This window comes from Mandrillus leucophaeus, unplaced genomic scaffold, assembly GCF_000951045.1.
Source record: "Mandrillus leucophaeus isolate KB7577 unplaced genomic scaffold, Mleu.le_1.0 Scaffold76, whole genome shotgun sequence".
Lineage (NCBI taxonomy): Eukaryota > Metazoa > Chordata > Mammalia > Primates > Cercopithecidae > Mandrillus > Mandrillus leucophaeus.
Window position 1 is genome coordinate 5,010,314 of NW_012108252.1, and position 22,771 is coordinate 5,033,084.

General features: G+C 44.5%; 1 protein-coding gene across 1 annotated transcript in view; it reads right to left on the reverse strand.

Moving 5' to 3' along the window:
• PTPN3 (protein tyrosine phosphatase, non-receptor type 3) overlaps window positions 1-22,771 on the reverse strand; it is a 160,566-nt gene that overhangs the window by 35,448 nt on the left and 102,347 nt on the right. Inside the window, exons 10-14 of the mRNA XM_011966378.1 lie at window positions 19,704-19,792; window positions 15,231-15,294; window positions 13,585-13,757; window positions 9,360-9,494; window positions 7,077-7,253 (exon numbers count right to left, since the gene is read on the reverse strand). Coding sequence (XP_011821768.1) covers window positions 7,077-7,253; window positions 9,360-9,494; window positions 13,585-13,757; window positions 15,231-15,294; window positions 19,704-19,792 — 638 coding nt within the window. The remainder of the gene's footprint in view (window positions 1-7,076; window positions 7,254-9,359; window positions 9,495-13,584; window positions 13,758-15,230; window positions 15,295-19,703; window positions 19,793-22,771) is intronic.

Sequence of the window (22,771 nt, forward strand, 5' to 3'; positions counted from 1 at the left end):
TTCAACAAATGGCTGATTTTTGGCCTGCTCAACTGTGTACACAGGTGCTCTGCAGGGCGTGGTGATGTTCTGTTCAGTGTGCAAGATGGACAGACAGACAAGGAAGAGGACATCAAATGAAGAGATGCAATGAGTATGTGGCAGCTGGCCACAGCACAGGGTGGCCAGGGGTGAAGGCACCAAAGCCCTAGCGTCTCCTCCATCACTGGGGAGAATGCAGTGTGGCTGAGGAGCGCAGGGGAGCCGCCCCATCACAAGTGGAGTGAAGAAAGGGACAGGATGAGGGATGCAAGAAGACGGTGAGGGTGGGATGGAGCCAATGACTAGCGGGAGGAAGGAGCAGGAGAGGTTTGTCCCTGAGGCAGGATGAGGGGACACTGTGGAGGAGCCAGTGTGGGACTGACCACACCCTGGTTCTTGGGGAGAAAGGGGCAGAGACAGAGAAATGTGAGACACAGACTCACCATCAGTCAGACAAACAAGTATTCACCCTCCAGAAAACACATGCTTCCGAACTGTAAAGGCAGCAGGCATCAGAAAGAAACACACCCATGAAAGAAACACTCCCCAAGAAGCTCTCCTGAAACCATGGAGAATTACAAAGACCTCCCCAGCGCCCGCCTGTGAAAGGGGGCAAAGTCCTGCTCTCAGATTGCAGTGTGAAGGAACAGGGGCCCTGTTTTGGGAGCTTCTCAAGGTCAGGAGACCCTCGTGCTCTTTCTGTTCCTCTCCTAGTGCTCGGAACACAGGACCAGGCACACAGGGAGTGCTCAACTGAAATGCTGAGTGAATGAAGAATAAAACTTCTTGGCAAGGTACCAGGAGGATCGCCCGAGGTGACTGGGTGAGTTACACTAAAAGAGCAAGGAATTTACTCAGAAATCTGGAAGCTCAGGTGCAAAGAGAAGGCGGGTTAAATGGTTCTCAGCATCTGCAAGATCAGAGCTTCTGAGAATGTGCTGTGCACACAAATCAGCTGGGGTCCTGCTGAATGCAGAGTATGATTCGGCCGGCCTGTGTGGGTCTGAGATTCTGCATTCCGACCAGCTCTCAGGTGCTGCAGCTGCTGGCCTATGGCCACAGCTGGAATAGCATGGCGCTAGAGGAACGCATACCAGTTCCCCCAGAGGGCAGTTTCTTCTGAATAAAATTCCTGGAGAAATGTCCCACATGGCTCCTTACATAAGGGTCCTTGAGTGACAGAAAGAAGACTGTCTTCCCATACACATTGTTATGACATGGAGACAGTCTCCACAGGAAACAGCTCATCTGGGGCTGTAATAAATGCCAAGGGCACAAGATCAAAGTGGCAGAAGGGACATGGTTCAGGTATGGTGCTTTCTGAGCTTGCAATCTCTTTCCTGCTGGAACAACAGATCATGAATCTGACTAGGCTTTCCCTACAGATATCAGACACCTATTGGCAAGAAAGCACTTGCTAAACCTCAGTCAATTAATCCCTGAATCCTCTGAGGGGAATTTCTCATTGACAGTTGTCCTGCAGGGGCACCTACCACATAGTCCTGCTCACAGGTGACAGTTACGAAACTTGTCAAAGTAAATATGTTTGAGTTCTTGGGGTACAGATAAATATGGTGTGATGTTGCTCATGTGATATGGACACATGATGTGGAAGTGGCAGAGGGGGCATTCCATTGTGAAAACTTAGGAGTTTGTATCCCGGGGTCCCATCCAGTTTCATCTAACCATTTGTCCGCCCATCCATCCGTCCGTCCGTCCATCTATCCATCCACCCACCCATCCATCCATCCACCCACCCACTCATCCATCCACCATCCATCCAGTCATTGAATGTCTATTAAATGCCAAATACCCATGTCACGTTTTAAGGAAGGAGAGGTGAATAGGGCACTATCCCTGCCCTCAAAGAATTCATTGTCCACAGGAGAAGAAATACAATTAACCAAGTAATAATATTATCATGCTACAGTGGAGATGCTCAGATGTCTAGCGTACCGTATGAGGCCAGGAGAGGCTTCCTGGATCAGGTGCACTTGAGCTTGAGTTTGAAAGATGAATTAATAGGAGATTGAACAGGTAGTTAAGTGGGAAAAAGAGGGCATTCTGGCAAAACATTGATAATAACAAACAAACAAAAGCAGCAGCACAGGTAAAGGCAGGAAATGTTGAAAAAGCAGATAAAAGGTATTTAAACAGGAAGTGACATTCTTGGATGTGTATTTCAGAATGATAAATTTGCTATTCTTGTGAAGCATGGTGTGGAAGGAGGTGACACCAAAGACGGGGACAGTTTGGACACGACTGAGCTAGACTGTGCAAGAGATGATGGTAGCTGCACGGGGGCAGTGCAGTGGGGATGGCGGAGGAATCAAACACAAGAGATGTCTGGGAGGTAGAATCAACAAGATGAGAAATGGCATAAGGACAGTGAAAGAAAAGGAGGAGTGAGGGATGACTGATATTTCCAATAGGTGCAAACCGGGTAGTATTGAAACAATGGCCTCTCCTTACCAAAACACAGGAACAGCCATGAGCTGGACACCAACATGAATAGCTGAGACTGGATCATGCTGGCTTTCAGGTATTTTAGACGTGCACATGCAAGTGGGCCCAAATAAGAAGGCAAGGTTCACGGAAAAGGGACATAAACACTCTGAACAAAATCCTGTCCCTGCCTGGTGTCCTCTGAGAGGGACATGTAGAATGGTATGCAGATCCTTCCTCCACATTCAGATCTGGTGCCACCCTCTAGAAGGGCTCACCTGCACTTGGAGAATGGTGGTTATGAGGGTGATGGGTGGAAAGTGACTACACTGGAATTGTCTAGCTGAAGGAACAGTAACCAAGGCTGGCAGGTGGAACTGGGAACAGACACCATCTGTGTTGTCCTGAGAGTTCAAGGCAGGAAGCTTGATGCTGGGTCAGTGTCAAGGAGGCTTCCAGCACAGCTTGGGAAGAACGGTGGGCACCTGGGTTGTCTAATGACAGAGCACACTGCTGCACTATAAGGGACTCTCCATTGCTGGCAGGGAGCTCAGTCCTGGGGGGACCCACAGTAGCGTTGGGGGAATTCCTACACCGCCGCCAAAGCTGAAGAAGGGGAATCCCCTAGGCTCCCTCCAGTGAACAGAAGTTTTTATTTTTATTTTTGAGACAAGGTCTCACTCCAATGCCAAACTTGGAGTGCAGTGGTGCGACCACAGCTCACTGCAGCCTCGACCTCCCGGGCTCAAATGTTTCTCTCACCTCAGCCTCCCGAGTAGCTAGGACAACAGGCAGACAACATTGTGCCCAGCTAATTTTTGTATGTTTCGTAGAAATGGGGTTTTGCCATGTTGCCCAGGCTGGTTTTGAACTCTTGGGATCAAGCAATCTGCCCAGTATGACCTCCCGAAGTATTGGGATTAGAGGCGTGAGCCACTACACCTGGCCGGCATGGAATTTTTGAAATAAAAAGCCGTGGCTGCCCCACATCCCATGGAAGAAGGCAGGCTCTAAGGAAAGAGTCAAACAAACAGCAAAAAGTTATGCAGGCATGAAGCCCCATCCACTTGGAGGGTGTCATGCTGGTGACCCATCGAGACAACTATGATAAAACAGCGACCGGAAAGTTTCTCTAGTACAACTCTGAACTTCTCTACAAAGTGTTTCCCCCAGTTTCTGTTCTGCATGTCTCTTTCTTCAGGGAACATCCTCTCCCTTTCATCTCGGTGGAGACTGGTAGGTTTTTCATTTCTGCCATGAAGGAAACTTACTTCTCTGCAGAATTTGGTCTTCACTCGGAAGCAGGGAAAGGAACACACAATGGCTGATAGAACCTTGGGAGCAACAAAAGAGTGCAGCCTACTTGGGCACAAAGCAAACTGCCAAGGATTCGTAACTATAATCATCAACTTTGCTGTGCTGCTATAAATATGGAACAAACCAGCAAGTGACTCATCCGCTAAGATGGCACTCAGGCAGCCTGAGCTGCGCCACTCTGGGTTTACAGCCAAATCTAACCGCTCTTTTTCTTTCTTTCTCTCTTTCTTCTCTTTTAAACGAGTACGGAACATCACACTTAATTCTTCTTCTTAAAAGGAACCCTCCTCGCTGTCTGTGGTATTATTCATCTGATTTCTCTGACAGAATGCTTCTTTTTGCCTCTTAACACAAATCTGCTGTATAAAACATGTCAAACATTTCTTAAACATTTTGCAAATACTCACAGAAACGAACGAACAGGTTTTTTCCTCTCACCAAGTACAGACCAGTCTGTACTTCTTACCTGGGGCAATGGGGGTCCCCAGACCCTCAGGAGGGCCAGCCTCCTCTGAAGACCCAGCACGAAGTGGCTTCCCACCAGCAGGAAGAGCTCTCCCACCTAACAGAGGTGGCAGGGGCTGCTTTTCTAGCTGCTCACCCCACTTGCAGAGGACAGTCACTAACTTGACCACCTGACATGTCTATTGTCAGTACACCTGGCAAAACCCTGCAAGGAAGCCTGCCTTTGAACCACCGTTATTTGCTATTCTTAACATTTAGGTGCAAGGTAAGAAGTGCCCCAAGATGACACATTTTACAAGGTCTCAAGAAGGGGTTTCAAGAAGAATCACTGTGCAATGTGCAGGAACGAGCAGGGCCAGAAATCACTTACATCAAACAGTGCTTGAGGGAGCGAATTTTAAATCTTATTTAATTTTAATGAACTGAAATGTAAATAGTCCTATGGAGCTGGTGGCTCCTATATTGGACTATAAAGGTCTAGATGCTCCGTGATGGGACTGCAGACCACAGAAGGAAAATCTGATGTAGGACACATACTGTTCCCTAAGCCCCACTTCTCCTTTCACCAAAGCGACAGAGCCCTGGAGTGTGGCAGTGCAGGCTGATAATGTGCTATTTGCCCAGCTGGCCTGGAGGCTCCTGAAACAACTTCTCTAATTTGCTCTGGCGTTCCCCTCAGTGACCAGCCAAGGATGTAGAAAGGGTACCCCTGGACTCGGGAATGAATGCAAGCCCTCTAAAGCATCCACATGTCATTGGACAGAATGCATCCCTCCCCACCTGGCACTGATTGCATAAAGACACAGAGGGTGCTGGGCTGTGAGGGCGCAGCTGGGTGAGTGGTGTGGAGCACCCAGACTGCAAGCAAGGTGATGATTCCAAACCTACTCCCACATGAATTCTGTTTGAAAAATGCACTTTTCACTTGTAGATATTCTAGGAGTTCACTCCCCTTTAAATGAATGATGCAATAAACGTGTTAGTCTAGATGCGTGCTGCTGGCAACACTTTCTGCAATGATGGGAATGGGCTGTATCTGTGCTGTCCAAGATGGAGGCCACCACTCCTGTATGGTTGTCAAGCACTTCAAAGGAGGCTCGTGTGACTGAGGAACTGAATGCTTACATTTTTATTATTTTAATTAATTTAAATCTGAATAGACACCTGCGGCTGGTGGATGCTGTACTGGACAGCAAAGGTCTAGATGCTGTAAAATTCTGTGATGGGACTGCAAACCACCACAGGAAGCTCTGACGTGGCAGGCTTGAGTGGGTTTCCCAGAACCCTCGAACAGTTCCCTAAACCGTTTTCTCCTTTTGCCAAAGCCACACAGCCCCACTGCAGACTCAATACAGCTCTAGTCACACATGCCTGCACTCCTGCCTTGTATTTATAGATGTGCTTGTGATTTGAAAAGCTACAAAGTCACACAAAGGAACTCACAATCATCCACTGTAGCCCTGACAAAGGGGCAGCAGGCTGCAAGTTGGAACAAGAGATAGTAACCATTTAGCAAAAGCATCATCCAGGCTCAGGTCACAAGGAAAGAATGAACACAGGGATTATTTAACCAGAGGTGTTAAGAACACAGATAAACTGGAAACCATGTTTGCTCTGGGCAAGGACAGAGGAGAGGTAGCAGCCTCACACATAAATGGGAAGGAGATTTGCAATTTACCTGCGAATGCCTGGAGTACAATCAGAATCCATTTGATGCTTTCAGCCTACTAGCTACAGTGGTGAAAAACGTATAGCTTGACTAAAGTGCCTGCTTGCTAATCCTTGGCTGTTAGGGGGGCATTATCTTTCTGTATTTTAGACTTAGTATGAGGCTTAACAGAATAGATGCCCGATGACTATGGTTGACTTCCTAACAGTTGATCCTTTACTATCATGCTTTAACCTAATTTATAATCTATGCCTTCCCTACTTAAAAAAATGATTTGCGAGTTTACCCCAAAATGTACAGATATGTAACTATGAATCCATTAAAATAAGACAAAAAAAAAAAAAAAGACCTATATAACAAAGGCAAAGGAGGAAGGGAAAGTACTACATAAGAAATCTGGGCTGAGGAAAGTTAATACAATGAGCCTAATGTGCAGCTCCGAACTCCCTGGTAACCAAGGCAAAAAGGGAAACAAATGGGTTAAATGTATCCTATTGAAAAACAAAAGCACTCAACCAGTCTTTCAGGACAGACATTTTTTCTGGCCTTGAGCTATGAGGGAACTCTGTCACATGGCGGGAGGCGGGGGAAAGGCGGGGCGGGGGTGGGGGGAAGTAGAACATAAAAATTCAACAAAAATTTGTAAAAGAAAATTAGAGATATTCTAACATGTTTGTTTCTTTATACTAACATTAATTGAACACAAAACCCCTCAGAACCCTGTTGTTCAGAGAAGGTTTTTAGAAGCAAGCATATTTCCAATGATTTGAAATCATGTGATGGTAAAACTTTATTAATCTAGAAAAATCAGAGTTAACATGTCCCTAGAGTCTGTACCTGTAGAATACGGAATGATTTAAACAGGGCTTTGCTCGTGAGCTGGAGAGGAGACTAATTCAAGAGACTAACATGTACTTAGTGAGTAGAAAGTCTTTGTTATGGACAAAAAGAAGTACAAGCTGTAGACCCCAGGCACACAGACTGTCTTCCGGGTGAAAAGGTAGAGTCTGATTTATGTTCTTATCCTGGCAGAGGGCACCCTTGGGAGCTGGCTGCAGGCACCAGCTCTTGGTTCCTCTCAAATGGCAATCTGGACCCGAGCAAATTCTGCAACGCCAAAAAGCAGATACCCAGAAATAAAACAACACAAGTTTCTTACTCTTGGTGCAGGCTTCGGTTCTGAGAAACTTCAGAATCGCTGTCTTGGGGGGCCAGAGAGCCCTTGTACGTGTAAAACACATCTTCCGTTTCCGTGATGTAGGTCATTTCATTTGCAAGGTTATCTGCAGAAGAGTGGCGTGGCTTTCGAATTTCGTGCCGGAGCCGAGGACTTCGCCTGGGTGGGAAAAACATTGAGTGCAAAGTGTTCAAAGCAAATTCCACTTAAAAATTTAATTAAGACACCAGTGAACCTCGTGTCCTGACCTTTCTAAGGATGCCTTCCTTGGCGGAGGCTGACATTCAGAGCCCGTTAACTCATTACTACCCCAGCAGAAGGCACCAAGGGTGACACCAGTCCCTGACGCTCTCAGTCAAGTGGTGGCTCCCAGAACAGTAGCCTCAGCTGTATAAACAGGCAGAATTAGATGGGTTTATGCCCTTTGGGAAGTGACGGGTATTGACTTAAGGGTAAGTTATTCTTCCAGGAGGACTCAAGCTCTCAAGACATAAATAGGCCATAAGGACTGCTATTCAGAGATTTCTTCTGATTAATTTGAACAATGCAAACAAAAGGTTTAGAAGCCAAACTACATTTCTCAGCAAAACTCCAACCTTATTGCAGCGACATCCCTTCATATGAATTTCACTTGATCCAAGAGAAAATGTTTGCTTTTTAAGATATATCCCTTATTAAACTCGTTTATATGCATTAGATGGGCATATAAACACTGGCCTGTCCTCCAGCAGCGGCAGTAGGCATGTGACCTTGGGCAAGGCACGTCACCTCTCTGGGCCTTGGCTATACTTACCTGTTCCTGAGAATGAATCCAATGAGGCCGTGTTCTCAGGGCATCCAGCGTGGCACCTGGGCGTCAGCTCCTGCAGCGGGGGATCCCAGGCTGCCGAGCTTTCTAAGTTCTATTTTCCCTCACAGTTTTTCCATCTTCCCTTTCTTTGTTAGCCATTTCTCCTCAGGACTGTCAGGGCCTCCATGATTTGCAATCCCCCTGGGCCTGGATAATCAATAATGCTGTGTCCAAAGCACAAGTAAAAAGGCTCTTGTGACTCCTCAGGAGAGGACCTATAAATAACTACAAGAGCTCCAGGCCACGAGTGTGGCAACATCTAACCCCGCTGTTCCCCTGGATCCCGTCCTGGGCTCTCTGGGCCCCTGGCATTGCTGCCAGTGGGATTTTCAGACAAATTAAGCTGCTGTATGATAGCATAAATTTACCTCTTTAGAATGAGGTATCTAAATGTTGGAAACCAAGAAGCAAATCTATTCAGTTATGTCCTGATTTCTAACACTAAATACTGTCATTGTCCCTTCCCAGAGCATTAGGCTCCCAGTGAAGAGTCCTTCCTAGCAGGCCCAGCACAGCATCTCTTCTGTCTGCCTGTCTCCCAGTTTCTCTTAGGCTTAGCAGATCCTGGCTCAGGTATGTACAGCCACACTCTTACTCCAGTGTGGTGCTGGGGGCAATGTTTCCTTGCTAGGTTTCCCCTTCTGGCCCCTAGCCTTTTTGGAGGCATTCACAAAAATGGTGTGATGTCTTTGGGGACCATTATAATAAGATAATGATAATTCCACCTGACTCTTTTAAAAGCTTACTACGTACTCGTATATTATTATTTCATTTGCGGTAGTTTTTATAAACTTTTTAAGAGATGGGGAAACTGAGGCTACAGAGGTAAAGAGACTTGTTAATGAACAGAAGGGCCAAAACCTGAGTTTAGGTGTTTCGGCTACAAACCCAGTGCCCTGACCACCTATTTCCTTTTAAGCTGAGCTCATTCTTTTAAGTTGGCTGGCTACTTCCTGATGTGCATTTGCTTCTGCTGCTGAAGGTCATACATCCTTACATCATTTACATCACATACCTGCATTAGTTTTCCCCAACGTTTATTTTGTGGGATATTAATGGAAAACATGAATTAAGTAAAGTCAACTATACTTCTTTATCACAGGACATCTCAGAGTGTTTAATATGCTAATGTATGCTGTGATTCCAAAGGAGGCCTTTCAGCAGGCTAGAGTTTCCCAAATTATTTAGATCTAGTAAGTTTTTTAAAAAGAGCATCTCAGCATTATACACGATGGAAAACATTTAGCTACACTTGTGTACTTCATGAAAACAGTTACTTCTGCCAAGAGCCTAAAATGCAAATGTAAACTCTGATTGTAGGTCATCTATCTTTAGGACTTTATAAGTTGAATTTTTATTTTTAAAAGAGATAAAGTGTCTACTGTTGGGTAGTACAAAAAAAAAGGAGGACATACCAGTTGGGAGTAATGGGAGGGGAACGAGAAGGCAGACTCTTGGTTTCTAAGTGCTCCACTGATAAGGATCTCCGCATGGCTGGGTTCCACACCATCCCGCCAATCACCTTTTTGCAATATTGGTTATTTACCGACCTGAAAAACCAGATGCAGGTTCACTTTCTACACTGACATGTTCAACAGGAAAGAAATTACTGCATGTGTGAAACAGTCTACACATGCTTCTTGTCTGACGGATGGCAGGTTAACGCCAAGGTTATGGGGAGTAGAGGGAGACAGCTCAAAAGCGATTCCTGTCTGTCCTGGAATTTCCTTATGTGATTTCTTTTCTTCTGGTGAAAATCCTTTCTTGTCCTCACTACTCAAGCAACAAAGCTGTTTCCAGAATATAACCAAACCTAACCAGATCAGAAGGAATTCCAGGATCACACAGAAATACAGCTCAAGTGATTTCAAGGAATTCTTATTTTATTCACACTGGCCTAAGTAAAAATATTAACCACCTTTTCAGGTGCTCTTCATCATCCTAGCCGGCAGGAGCTGTCACCATAAATCACTGGTAACTCTTCAAGAGAGAAACTGAAAATGTGCTTAGAAAGTAGCTTCAAGCTGGGCACAGTGGTTCATGCCTGTAATCCCAGCATTTTGGGAGGCTGAGGTGGGTGGATCACTTGAGGTCAGGAGTTCAAGACCAGCCTGGCCAACATGGCAAAACCCTATCTCTACTAAAAATACAAAAATTAGTCAGGTGTAGAGGCGCATGCCTGTAATTCCAGCTACTTGGGAGGCTGAGGCATGAGAACCCCTTGAATCCCCGAGACAGGTTGCAGTGAGCAAAGATCGCACTACTGCACTCCAGTCTGGGAAACAGAGTAAGACTGTCTCAAAAAAAAAAAAAAAAAAAGGAAATACAGTTCCAAGCTATGTTCTTTGAAATGTGCTACCCTGAAGGTTACTTTTGAATTTTATTTATACCTAGAGAATTTAAATCTTAGCGATCTAGACCCCTCAGAGAATGAATTATTTGAGAGAATAAAGCATGAAGCCTGTCACCCTTTAAAGGGACAACTTTGGTTCTGGCATCTCTAAATTTTAAACTAGGTTTTAATGTCTTATGAAAACATTCTACGTATTTCCTTGTGGCGTGACATCAACCAACCAACAAAACAAAACAGAACAAAGAACAAACAAAAGAACGTAAACAATATGAAATGCCCTGTAGCACATCATGTACTAATTCACATTAAGAAATGCTGTTGTCACCCTGACCAAATGCTCACAACAGCATCACTGGGAGACTCTTTCCTCTGAGGCAGGCCTGCATCAGAAACCACACTGCCAGTGATGAAGAGCACAGGATCAAAACAAGGGGAGCAAGCTGCCCGACTCCAGGGTTTAATGTGTCATGGGTTATTAATAGGGACTCTGAAAAAAAAAGTGTTCCATTGTCCTATAAGCTTGGAAAATAACCCAATAAATTTCTTTTTATGTGGAACCTTTCAGAAAGCCTGATAAGCAGATGTGTAGCTGTATCTCTAAGGGCTGGGCAAGTCATGTGACCCTTCTAAGCCTCAGTTTCCTCATCTGTAAAATGGAGGTAATGAGACTTGAAATTCACCAGTATGCTGAAGCTGGCACAGGTAGTAAAAGAACTGCTGACTTGTCCTCCCAAGCCATCCTCCCAACCCAAATGATCCCCTGTGGCAGATTAAAGATGACTGAAGTTCTTTGAGTCTTGCATCTGGGTTGGCTTGTGACTGCTTTCAGCAACAGAGTCGCTGTGCCAGTGCCAGGTCTCACCCTTAAGAAGGCTGAATGGTTCTGCCTTTGGCTCCTGGAACCCTGAGTGTCCATGTAAGAAATTCAACTACCCTTCTGGAGCATCCGGATGGGGATGCTAAGGAGTCCAGGTGAGTCCAGCCTTCCAACCATTCCATCCAGACACCAGGTATGCAAGAAAAGTTATCTTGGATCCTCTGGCCACATTCACTGAGAAATCCCAATCTATACCACACAGAGTAGAAGAGGCATCTAGCCAAGCCCTTCTGGGATTCCTGACTCACAAAATCATGAGATATAATAGAATGGGTGTTGCTTTCAGTCACCAAAATAGGGGTATTTTCTTGTGCCACAATACAAGACCAGAACCCAGCCCTGCTGGCATTGGATGCATGCAGATGACAAAGCTTTGCAGATGAAGAAATAGAAGCAACAAATTAAAGCTCAAGTGACAGAGGCAGGATTTGAACTCAGGCAGCTCAGCAACAGAGGGCATGCTTTCAATTGCCTCCCCATTCCTTCTCTCATCTGGCCTGAGGATCAGGTCCAATCTAAGTCAATGATATAATCCAATAAGTTATTTTCATGGCTTGTTCAACAGTAGAGCTACTGGATGTATAAAAATACTAAACAGTATTATAAGAGCTAAAAACTTAATATATTTGCTCTTGGTTCATCAGAAGCTGAGAGAGAACATTTAGCACCATAAATAATATCACTGATACTAAAAAAAAGTTAGCTACTTATTCAGTCTACAAGTTCCCTAATGATTATCAATGTATTAGGAAAGTAACTGGAACAGTCTGATGCAGTTCCACATATCAGATAGATAATGGCTCAGACATGGGTCTCATTTTTAGTAATAGCCACATCAACAACAAATCATGAAAACAATTTTGAAAAACCAACAAATGATTTAGAAATTATGGCTGGGCACGGTGGCTCACGCCTGTTGTCCCAGCACTTTGGGAGGCCGAGGCAGGCGAACCACCTGAGGTCAGGAGTTCTAGACCAGCCTGCCTAATGTGGTGAAACCCCATCTCTACCAAAAATGCAAAAATCAGCTGGGCGTGGTGGTGGGCACCTGTAATTCCAGCTACTTGGGAGGCTGAGGTAGGAGAATTCCTTGAACCCAGGAGACAGGTTGCAGTGAGCTGAGATCATGCCACTGCACTCCAGCCTGGGCGACAGAGTGAGACTGTCTCAAAAAAAAAAAAAAAACAAACAAAAAAAAACAAGTAAGAATAGGCTGGGCACAGTGGCTCATGCCTGTAATCCCAGAACTTTGGGAGGCCGAGGTGGGTGGATCACCTGAGGTCAGGAGTTCGAGACCAGGCTGGTCAACATGGTGAAACCCTGTCTCTACTAAAAGTACAAAAATCAGCCTGGCGTGGTGGTGTGCTCCTGTAATCCTAGCTACTTGGGAGGCTGAGGCAAAAGAATCGCTTGAACCCGGCAGGTGGAGGTTGCAGGGAGCCAAGATGGCACCACTGCACTCCAGCCTGGGTGACAGAGTAAGACTCCATTTCAAAAAAAAAAAGAAAAAGAAATTATAAGAATAAATTGATAATTTATGCTACCTCTTATACTTAGAGGGTAGTCTTAGAGCAAAGAAAACAAAAATACAAACTGCATGGTTATTTCATTTAGAGAATAAATTTATCGTAATTAAAATTTTTAAATGTATGTATGAATTATATAAATTTATATCCATTTCTTTTACTGTACTAGACATTTTATTTAGAGACTAAATTTTAATCTAAATTAGAATTTTAAAATGTATGTATTATATATATTTATACATAAATACCTATAAATTTACATCCATTTCTTTTCCTGTACTAGTCATTAAATATTTTGAATATCATTCCTGTGGATAATAGTACCTATCTCATAGGAGAGTTGTAAGAGTCAAATATAATTATGTGCTCAGCACAAAGTAAATGCCCAGTAATTATCAACTGTGATTACTACTGTTATTTTGTAATTATTATAGGCAACATATCCCAAAGTCACCTGACCCTGGAAATGTTTTTCTATTCCTTCATTCATTTTTATAGAGCATCTTATGGAATTAATGTTCTGTGGGAGAGGCTGGCTTGGTGGCATCAGGCTGGGATAGCCCAATATGCTGGCACCAGGAGACACACAGAGCCACTGCTCCATTTCCTTTATTATGTCATATTGCAGGGTACAGCTGCCATCTGACTGCTTGGAAGTGCTGAGTTCATAGAGTTGAGGGGAGAGAAACAAACGCTGGGAACACAAGATGTCCCTCAGACACTGCTGACCCCAGGAGACTTTTAGTCATGGTTCAGAGACCCAGTGCCTGGGGCCCCTGGGCTATAGGTTTCCTTCTCTGCCCAATAATGTCCTCTATTCACTGGTGAACAGGATGCATTTACATCTCAGCCTAGTGTGGATACAGTCTTTACAGCACACTCACTTTTTGGTGTTCCGAGAGCCCATAGTCCAGTACTGAGACAGAACATTCTTTTCCTGAGGTAGTAGCTTCTTTGCCTGAAAGAATGTATGGTGCTCAACACAGGATTTCCACAAGTTTTTGCAAGATCGGTAATTCAGCATGTTGAAGGCCACAATATGTTCCCTGGATTCAGCCTGGGAGGAAAAACAGTCAAGATTTCACCCACACAGACATAGGAGCAGGGACTTGCAAGCATTTAACCCACATTAGTGAAATGAGGTAAGATGCAACAGACAGCAGAAAACTGGTTTCAAAATGCCTTGGCCACAAACCAGTGTTACCGGAATATTCAAGAGCATGATTTATTAACCGTCTTTATGAATATGGTAATAGAGATGACCAGGATCTATTCTTTGTCATCATCTGTGCTCCTCCACGAATGCTTTTATTTCAAATCTGTTTACATTTCTAGGCTGGATGTATTTGGAGCAACCAGATAAAAATCGTCTGATACACTCCTTTTAAATTTTAGCTCTGGGAACATCTCTCTCCTGAAGGAATACTCTTTCATCTATCAGACAACAGCAAGTTTATAACATTTTGGGTTTTTCTCTATTTGCTTTCCACAAAGCACAGAGTTGAATCCAGTGCTCATATATAATAATCATTTTAATCATTTGCTTTGCCTGCATTCTGCATGAGTTTAGGTTTTCTGTTTTCATGTTCAATTGCCATCTTAGGCATTTTTGTGCCACCCTGAATCTTGCACTGGGGGGGCCAGGAGACCCAGATTCCAGTCCTAGTTGCTCTGAGCTTTTGTGTCCTCGTTCCTAAGAGTTCACTGCTCTGTGAGGTCATTTTAAGCACATATTACCTTTGAAAAACTGGGAAATGGACACAGTGACAGTAAGTGAAAATCATGCAGCATAAAAAGATGGAGTGTAGTGTTGTGGAAAGACCAGGTGTCTCGGATTCGTAATGATCTGGTTCAAATTCCAGCTCCCCCGACTCACTAGCTGTGGGAGCCTCAGTTTCCTCACCTCTAAGTTCCACATCTCTGTATGGATGAGCAAATGGACAGTGCCATGGACTTTGCTTATGAGATACGCACACCTACCAAGCCATCGTGCAGTTTCAACACACCATGGGAGGGAACTGACCTTGCTGACATTCGCTGCTACTTTGCGGTGGGCTCTCTGCCAGGTGCTTTGACCAATGCTCTTTTATTAAATCTTCACAATTCCCTAAGAAGTGGGCATTATAGCATTTCTGGAAACAAGGTAACTTGGGCTAGGGAATGTTAAGTAACCTGTCTAGCTGGTAAGTGGAAGGGCCAGAATCTGAAACCACTGTCTCTGACTCCAAAACAAGCTAAGCAGAATTATACAGACAATCACTGGGTCCTGTAGACTCTGGCCCCACAATGGCATGCTCTTTCTTCCCTGTTATATACATGGCAAACTGCCTTCAACCCTTAAAGAACTAAAAGCAGAAGTGACTTAAAAACACAAGTGGGGCAAAGTGGTGCATGTTTCTAGTCCCAGCTACTTGGGAGGCTGAGGCAGGAGGATCCTCTGAGCCCAGTTTGGGCAACACAGTGAGACCCTGTCTCTAACCACACACATACATACGCACAAAACAAAGCAAGCACGGACATAACTACTCACCTGTTTCTGTCGCTGATGTATAAAGAACTTTTTCCTTTTGAAAGAAATTTTGAGAATGTTCACCCTTCAAAAAATAAAACAAAACACAAACAAAGCACATCAGGGATCGGCCAGGTTGAAGCTGATGCCTCTCAATGCATGTCCTTTATTCCATGATCCCAGTGAGTGGGGGCTCTTGGCTGCCTAGAGTTTACTTCTCTGTAGAAATGATGGCAGCCCCATTGCCGCAGGCTAACACCAAGTAGCTGACTGAAGCTGAGCACTGCATAAGGGCCACTGGATTATGATGTAGCTTTTAAATAACAAGAAACATGGGCCATGCGCTCTCTTTGCTATAAGCTGCTTTTGTGGCATTGCAGCTCTGCGTGAGCTGGTATATACATGGGGAAGACAGCTGAGAGCAGCATGGAGCAGCTGAAAGAGGACAGACCTGGTCCGAACCCCAGCTCTATTACTTAACAGCCACGTGTCAAGTAGCCTACTTAACATTTGCAAGATAACAGAATTTAGTCACCATTAACTGAACATTTTTTATATACTAGGCTGCTACTAAGAGCTTTATAAACATCCCCTCAGTGAAGCCCTGCAACAATCCTGAAAGGTACATATTGCTATACCCAGTTTTCAGATGAGGAAACTGAGGCTCAGAGACATCACCAAAGTGCTCAAGATCACTCAACTAGAAATTCCTGGAGCCAAGACCTGCACCCAGGTCTCAGCTGACTCTGAAGCCTGTGCTCCTAAGCTCTCCACTGTGAAGTCTTCCCAACAGTGGTGAAAACTCTGCCCTTCTCAGAGAGCGGCCCTGTGAGGATTTAAGCAGAGTAGGAATGTCAAGTCCCTACCTTGACACACAGTAGGCCTGCAATGCTTGTTCCTTTAATTAAAAACATAACTTTTAAAATAAATTTACAGTTGACCCTTGATCAACAAAGGTTTGAACTATGGGGGGTCCACTATCTGGGGGACTCTTTTTAACCAAACATGGACAGAAAATGCAGTATTTGCAGGATGCGAAACCCACACATACAAAGGGCTGGCTTTTCATATACACGAGTTCTGCGGAGCCAAGTGTGTGACAAGTCTGTGCAGATTTTGGTAACTATAAGTGGTCTTGGAACCCCAAGTACACCAAGGGTTGACTATCATTCATTTATGAAAAACTTCTGTAATCCATACAAAGGGTGCATATTTCCCTGCTGGAATCTTCACTTCTGAAATACTTTTGGGGAAATGAAGGAATTTTACTATTTTCTAGGATCATATAAAGACCTTGGTAGAGCATTCTAGAATGGAAAGGCTGTGTAGGTAAAAAGAAAGTTGAACTATTCATGGGACATTCCCCCACAAGGATCAGCAATATACCTCTATTACATATGAAATATTACCTAATACACATCTGTTTTCAACAATCTGTTGGTAGATGTAACTGTGAAGTAAATTTTTTTGGGTGACTGCAGGTTAATAGTCTAAGGATAAGAAGGGTGTTTGGGCTCACCCCTTTTAGAGATACTCTTTCTAGTGTGTGTTACTGCTCTGCCATCTCCCTGAAGTCTGGGGAGTCTCCTCAAGATTCTTCTCTGCCAATTGGCAGATGCAAAAATTCCTGTTCTGCAGAACGAGTCGGAAGAACCAACTCCCTTTTGAGTTCTCACATTGCTTTGTCTGGCCCATGGGAATCTGTGGACCTCTTACTCCCCCCAACCTTGGCTTCATATACAGGGGTAGGAGGGCCTGGCAGGCCTCCTATGGTTCCTAGGGCTCCAGCTCAGCATCCCTTTCCCATGCTGACCCCAATTTCCCAACCTGACAGCTCTCTCCCTGAGCTGTCAAATCTCATTATGTGCAGACATGAACTCTCTTGTTTCCAGGCTTGGGGCCTCAGGGGGGTTCCCTACTGCCCTTCACTCATTCATAAGAAAAACATACACACACACACACACATACACTGAGAGCCTAGGATGTACAAAGTCCTATGGCAGGTCCTGGGGACAGAGGGAAGAAGACATGGAGCCACTGCCATCCAGAGGCTTATAATCCAGTGAGGGAGACAGGTACCACATAAAGAATGATGCATAGAAGTAAATCACTGTAACTATGAGCACTGCAAGCACTGCATGCAGAAATGCCTAGAGTCTCATAAGAGCACTAAGAACTGAGCCTATAGACTCCTATGGCCTGTGAAGCCCTCCATGACCTGGCCCCTCTCCTGCCGCTCCCCAGGCCCATGGCCAGCTCCAGCCTGGCCTGCCCCAGCTACTCCTAACTCACTAGCTGGGTTCTCTCTCGTCTCTGGACCTATATACCCTGCCCCTACTTCTCTAGAATTTTCCTTGGGCCAAAGCTCAGCTGGTATTCAGATCCTGGTGAGTGCCCTTCCCTGCATGCTCAGGGCCCTTCTTATGTCCTGCCCCTCTTCGGCATTTGCCCATGCACCTCCCTTGTCACCCTGGGGTCACCATCTGGTGCTGGCCTCCCCGCTGGCCTCTGAGGTTTGCACTGGAGGCAGGGGTCAGGCCTTGACAGGAGATGGCTTGATGTTGAAGGCTGAGAGAGGCTTCAGCAGATCTGTGGATGAGCCCAGGGGTTGAAGAGTCCCTGCGGGCTCTGCCGAAAAGGTTTCTGTTCACAAACCTGCTTCTCCTGACCAAGTCTCCCACTTCTCTCTCCTGCAGTGACCCTGTGGGACTCACATCTGCTCCACAATGTGAGGGTCCAGCCCTTGTCTGTGGGCCCTTAGGAGGTTTGGCCACAGTTAAGCTGGACCCAGGGGGCTTTAGGCCCGTGGCAGCTGGAGGAAGCCCCCAGCATCGGAGGGGCTCGGTGCAGAAAAATGAGCCCTGTGCCCACTGTGCCCTCTGCTTAGCCTGATCTTAGTCCTGAGCGGGCCAGAGAGCTGCCTGGGCACATCCCAGCCCACCAAGCAGGCTGTAGTTTCTTGCTTCCTCTGAGGGGCTTCTCACAGAGAGGAGGTGAATGACAGATGGAGAGAAGGCCTTGCTATCTGTTACACTGATTTTTGTGTCAAATTGAACAGGGCTGTCATAGTTTTTGGTTTTGGAAAATAGATATATTGAAACTTAACTGAACAGCGTCTACAAGTATGTATCCTACTTAAGCGTTTTCCTACAAATACCATTTTTAGTGTTGAAAAAAAAGTCCAGGCTCTGGAGCTGGACTCTGATGTGAGTTTCAACTACTCTGATTATTAGCTGTGTGACTCTGGACAGGTTCTTACTTAACTTCTTTGTACCTCTGTTTCCTCCTCTGTGAAAATGGGGATAATAACCTATATAGGCCTATTTCCAGTTTAAAGGAGATAAATCAAAGAAAACACACAGTAACAGGACTTGGACACAGTAAGCATGCAATAAGAATTACTGCTATTAATAATTTTGTTATATATTATATAATTACATATTTATGTGTAATATATATTATTGTTATATATAATAGAGTATATAACAATGGAGTATATTATTAACTCATTAATATTATATATATTATTACATAATACTCCATAATTTTACTTAAGTTACTTACAGGTTTTTTTCCTGTTATAAATAATGCTGTGATGAACATCTTTGTGTTTCAGTTTATGAAATTCTATGTTCCCAAGCTGGGGAGCAGATTTAGACGTCAAAGGTCAAACTCTGTGTGGCACATACCTGGCACCAAATCTTCTCTTATCCCCATTTTCTAACTTCCTTCCTTGCTGCCACTGTTTTGCCAAAACTCCATGTTTCTTCCCCGTTTGTCCTTTTCCATCTGCATCTCCTGCCATCTGCGGTACTCACTCTCCTCTACCTTCCTGGCGATGCGTGCTATGCCCATTCCTTGTACCATCATGCTATCATTATGTAGATGGTATTATTTTGGTGGTGTTTCCCCTAAGAAAGCTCCCTGTTGCCTGGCACATTAAACTCAAACTTCTCTCCAAAATTCAGTTCCACTCACGAGTAATGCGGGACAGGCTGGCCTACAGGTCTCTTCCCACCAGGCCTGTGAGCTCTCAGAGGGCAAGCACTCAGTTGTACATGTCTTTGGGTTCCTTTAGAGTTTAGAACAGAGCTGGACACTTGGTAAAGGTCCAATTAATAACCGAGGATCAGAACTGAAACTATGGTTTCTGCCCAGAGAAAGCTCTTCTCTGAATTCTGACCAATGCACTACCCGGAAAAAATTCCTTAATGCCAAGGCCTGCCTGTGCCATTTTATCTACCAGGTTTCCAGAGTATCCCAAACCACAGGGTGAGTTGGGGGAGAGGAATGCTAATGAAAACCAAACTCAAATTTTCCTAAGTACTAAATCTGGATCAAATTTAGAGGTGAGAGGTTAAAACTCGGCGGGGGGGGCGGGAAATCTCTACCCTGTCTCTAGAAATAAACGTTTAGAACGGGAGGTAACACTACTTTTGTTCGGCATATTTTTAAAGCATGATTCAGAAAATAATGAGAACTGTTTGCACTTACCAAGGATAGAAACTTGTGCAAATGTATTTTCGGTACACAGCAATGCCCGCGGAAGCAATTCCAATCATTAGGTCTAAATTGTGCAGATCCTGTAAAAAGGAAGATCTCAGATCCACAGAGTGTTACAGTCATGCTTATGCCCTCTGGTGACTTTAAAGCACCCACACTGTTATAAATAGTAATACGTTTAGGTTCCAAACGGGAAAATGCTCTGAAAACAGGCAAAAAGCCCCACTTAACAGATACTTAAGATCCAAGCACTAAGTACTAAATTCTTCTAAAATGAACACAGTCTGTCAAGCAACATGTGGGTGCCACTGGTCTAGAAAGTTACCAAATAAGCCCACTCATTCCATGGAATCATTTAAATGAACACTCAAGCTTTAAATTTTCAACAATCAGCACTAAATCAGAAAGGCCTCGCCCCTTTGCAAAGCTTTTTACAAATCTCAATTTCCATTACTATAAAGGCTTTAGCTATTACGAAATGATGATGAAAATGTTTAAGTTTAGAACTGCTGATTCTAAATCTACTTAAGAAATAAATGCTGGCTGGGTGAGGTGGCTCAGGCCTATAATCCCAGCACTTTATGAGGCCAAGGAGGGTGGATCCCTTGAGCCCAGGAGTTTGAGGCCAACCTGGGCAACACGGCGAAACCCTGTCTCTAAAAAACAACACAAAAAATTAGCTGGGTGTGGTAGCACATGCCTGTAGTCCCAGCTACTCAGGAGGCTGAGGTGGGAGGACTGCTTGAGCCTGCAAAGCTGAGGCTGCAGTGAGCCATGATTGTGCCACCATGCTCCAGCCTAGGCAGCAGAGGGAGACCCTGTTTAAGAAAAAAAAAAAAAAGTTGCTTCTAAATCCAATGTATCCAACATTTATACAAGCCTAAGTGCTGGGCATTGCTGTGGACAGTGAGGATACAGAAGACACAGCCACTACAAGCTGTTTTAAATCTGTTTGAGAACAAAGTGAGTACAAATAAAATTTAAAAACAAAATAGTTCCTCTTCTTGAGTCATTTACTTTCTTGTTTTCCCAATCAGATACTTGGTTTTTGTTTGTTTGGCTTTTCTCTGAGAGAGAGTGTTTCGCTTTGATGCCCAGGCTAGAGGGCAGTGGTGCAAACATGGCTCACTGAGCCTCAACCTCCTGGGCTCAAGTGATCCTCCAGCCTTAGCTTCCCAAGTAGCTGGGACTACAGGCATGTGCCACCACGCCCAGCTAATTTTTTATTTTTTGTAGAGATGGGGTCACACTATGCTGCCTAGGCTGGTCTTGAACTCCTGGGCTTAAGGATCCTCCTGCCTTGGCCTCCTAAAATGCTGGGATTAAAGGCGTGAGCCACTGTGCCTGGCCCAGATACTAGTAGTTATAAAGAAAGGGCACAGTTTGAGTCAGTTACAACTGAGTGTGAACCTTCAGTCTGGCACCTACTAGCTGTATTATTTTGGGCTCCTGAGACTCAGTTTTTCTTCTTGTACAATAAAGATGATAGAACCGAAATGAGAGAAGATAAAAACCTAGAAGGGGGCTTGGCATGTGGAGCTTCTAGAAGAGAGTTCGGCATGTGGAAGGCATAAGAAACGTCCATTCCCCTTTGCCGTGGGACAGATCATTTGTGAACCGCAATGTGAACATGGATTTAGAGAAACTGGACAAACGAAACAGTGCTGATATGGTGGAAAGTCCAAAGAGTACTCACTTTCAGTACCCAACAGAAATCACACGCTTACAACAAAACCAAATTTGATTGATGAAGGATAGAATTGCATTTAAATGTGATACTTGAGATCACAACAGAGGGAGTATGAAGCAGGTGTGACAGAACAAATTAGCAAAGGAAATCAAAATTGAGTGAACAAGGAAATAAATGAATGGTTTGGGTGGGCCAAAGACCAGGTCTCAAATCTCCTAATCCTGTGGTCTTTCAGCATGCATCTCAACCCCTCCAGCTCAGTTACTGTCCACTCAACTCCCAGGCCCAACCCCACATTTCCCAGCTCCCCTTGCAGAGGACAGAGCCCGGTGACTAGTTCTGGCCACTGTGCTCTGAGCAGGAGGAATGTATGTCTCTTTTGGGCTGAAGCATTTAAGAGCTGGTGTGTAACCCTGCAGCTTCCTGTTCCCTTGTGACAAACATGGAGGCCACATGGGAAGATAGCCATGACATGGAAGCAGCCTCGACTGCCGAGTGATTGCAGTGGATGGGGTCAGGGGCTGCCCTGGAAGACTCCTGGACTCAATGCAAGCTTTGAATTACTGAAAGATAAACCTTGTGATATGAAGCTATGGAGATTTAGGGGTTTTTAGTTCATGTAGAACAGCCTAGCATGACCAAACCCCCTCTGATACCTTGGGGGTCTTAGCTACACAGGTATCATCTGGCCTCACAGCCCTTGAGGGTCATTTCACTGACAGTTCTTGGGGTGGGAGAGCACAGCTCAACTCAGGCAGATATGAAGTCCTACTTCACCAACAACTAAAGTTCTCTGAAACACTCTATCTAAGATAAAATATTATTTGCAAATGGAATAAAAATGAATGGTCAAGTCCCAAAGCTGGTATTTTGTAAGATCATTTTCCTTCCTTATTTCCTATATCACAACTTGCCTACCTCACAGGACTGTAAAGGGACCGAAGTGAAACAGAAATAAAGTGTTTCTATAAACTATGAAAATACATAGATTTAAAATTTGATCGTTTACTCAATCTCTATGAGCCTCAGTTTTCTCATCTATAAAACAGGGATAACTAGAATGTCGATTTCACAAGGCTTCTATGATCCCATATGAGAGACCTTATGGTCTCATATGAAAGCATCCAGATAAAGGCTAGTATTTAGTAGGTGCTCAATTAATATTTGCTTCCTTTTGGATATGATATGGGCCAATCAGGTAGAAAACGTATGCCACTGCTGAAAGGTCAGATGCTAATTAGACAGTGAGGGGTCATGTGCTGAAGCTACAACTTGTGTGCTGTGTGACCTCGGTTAAGTCCCTCAGTATCAGTTTCTCCACCTGTAAAATGGGGTTAATGATAATACACAGAACTCATGGTATTACTGC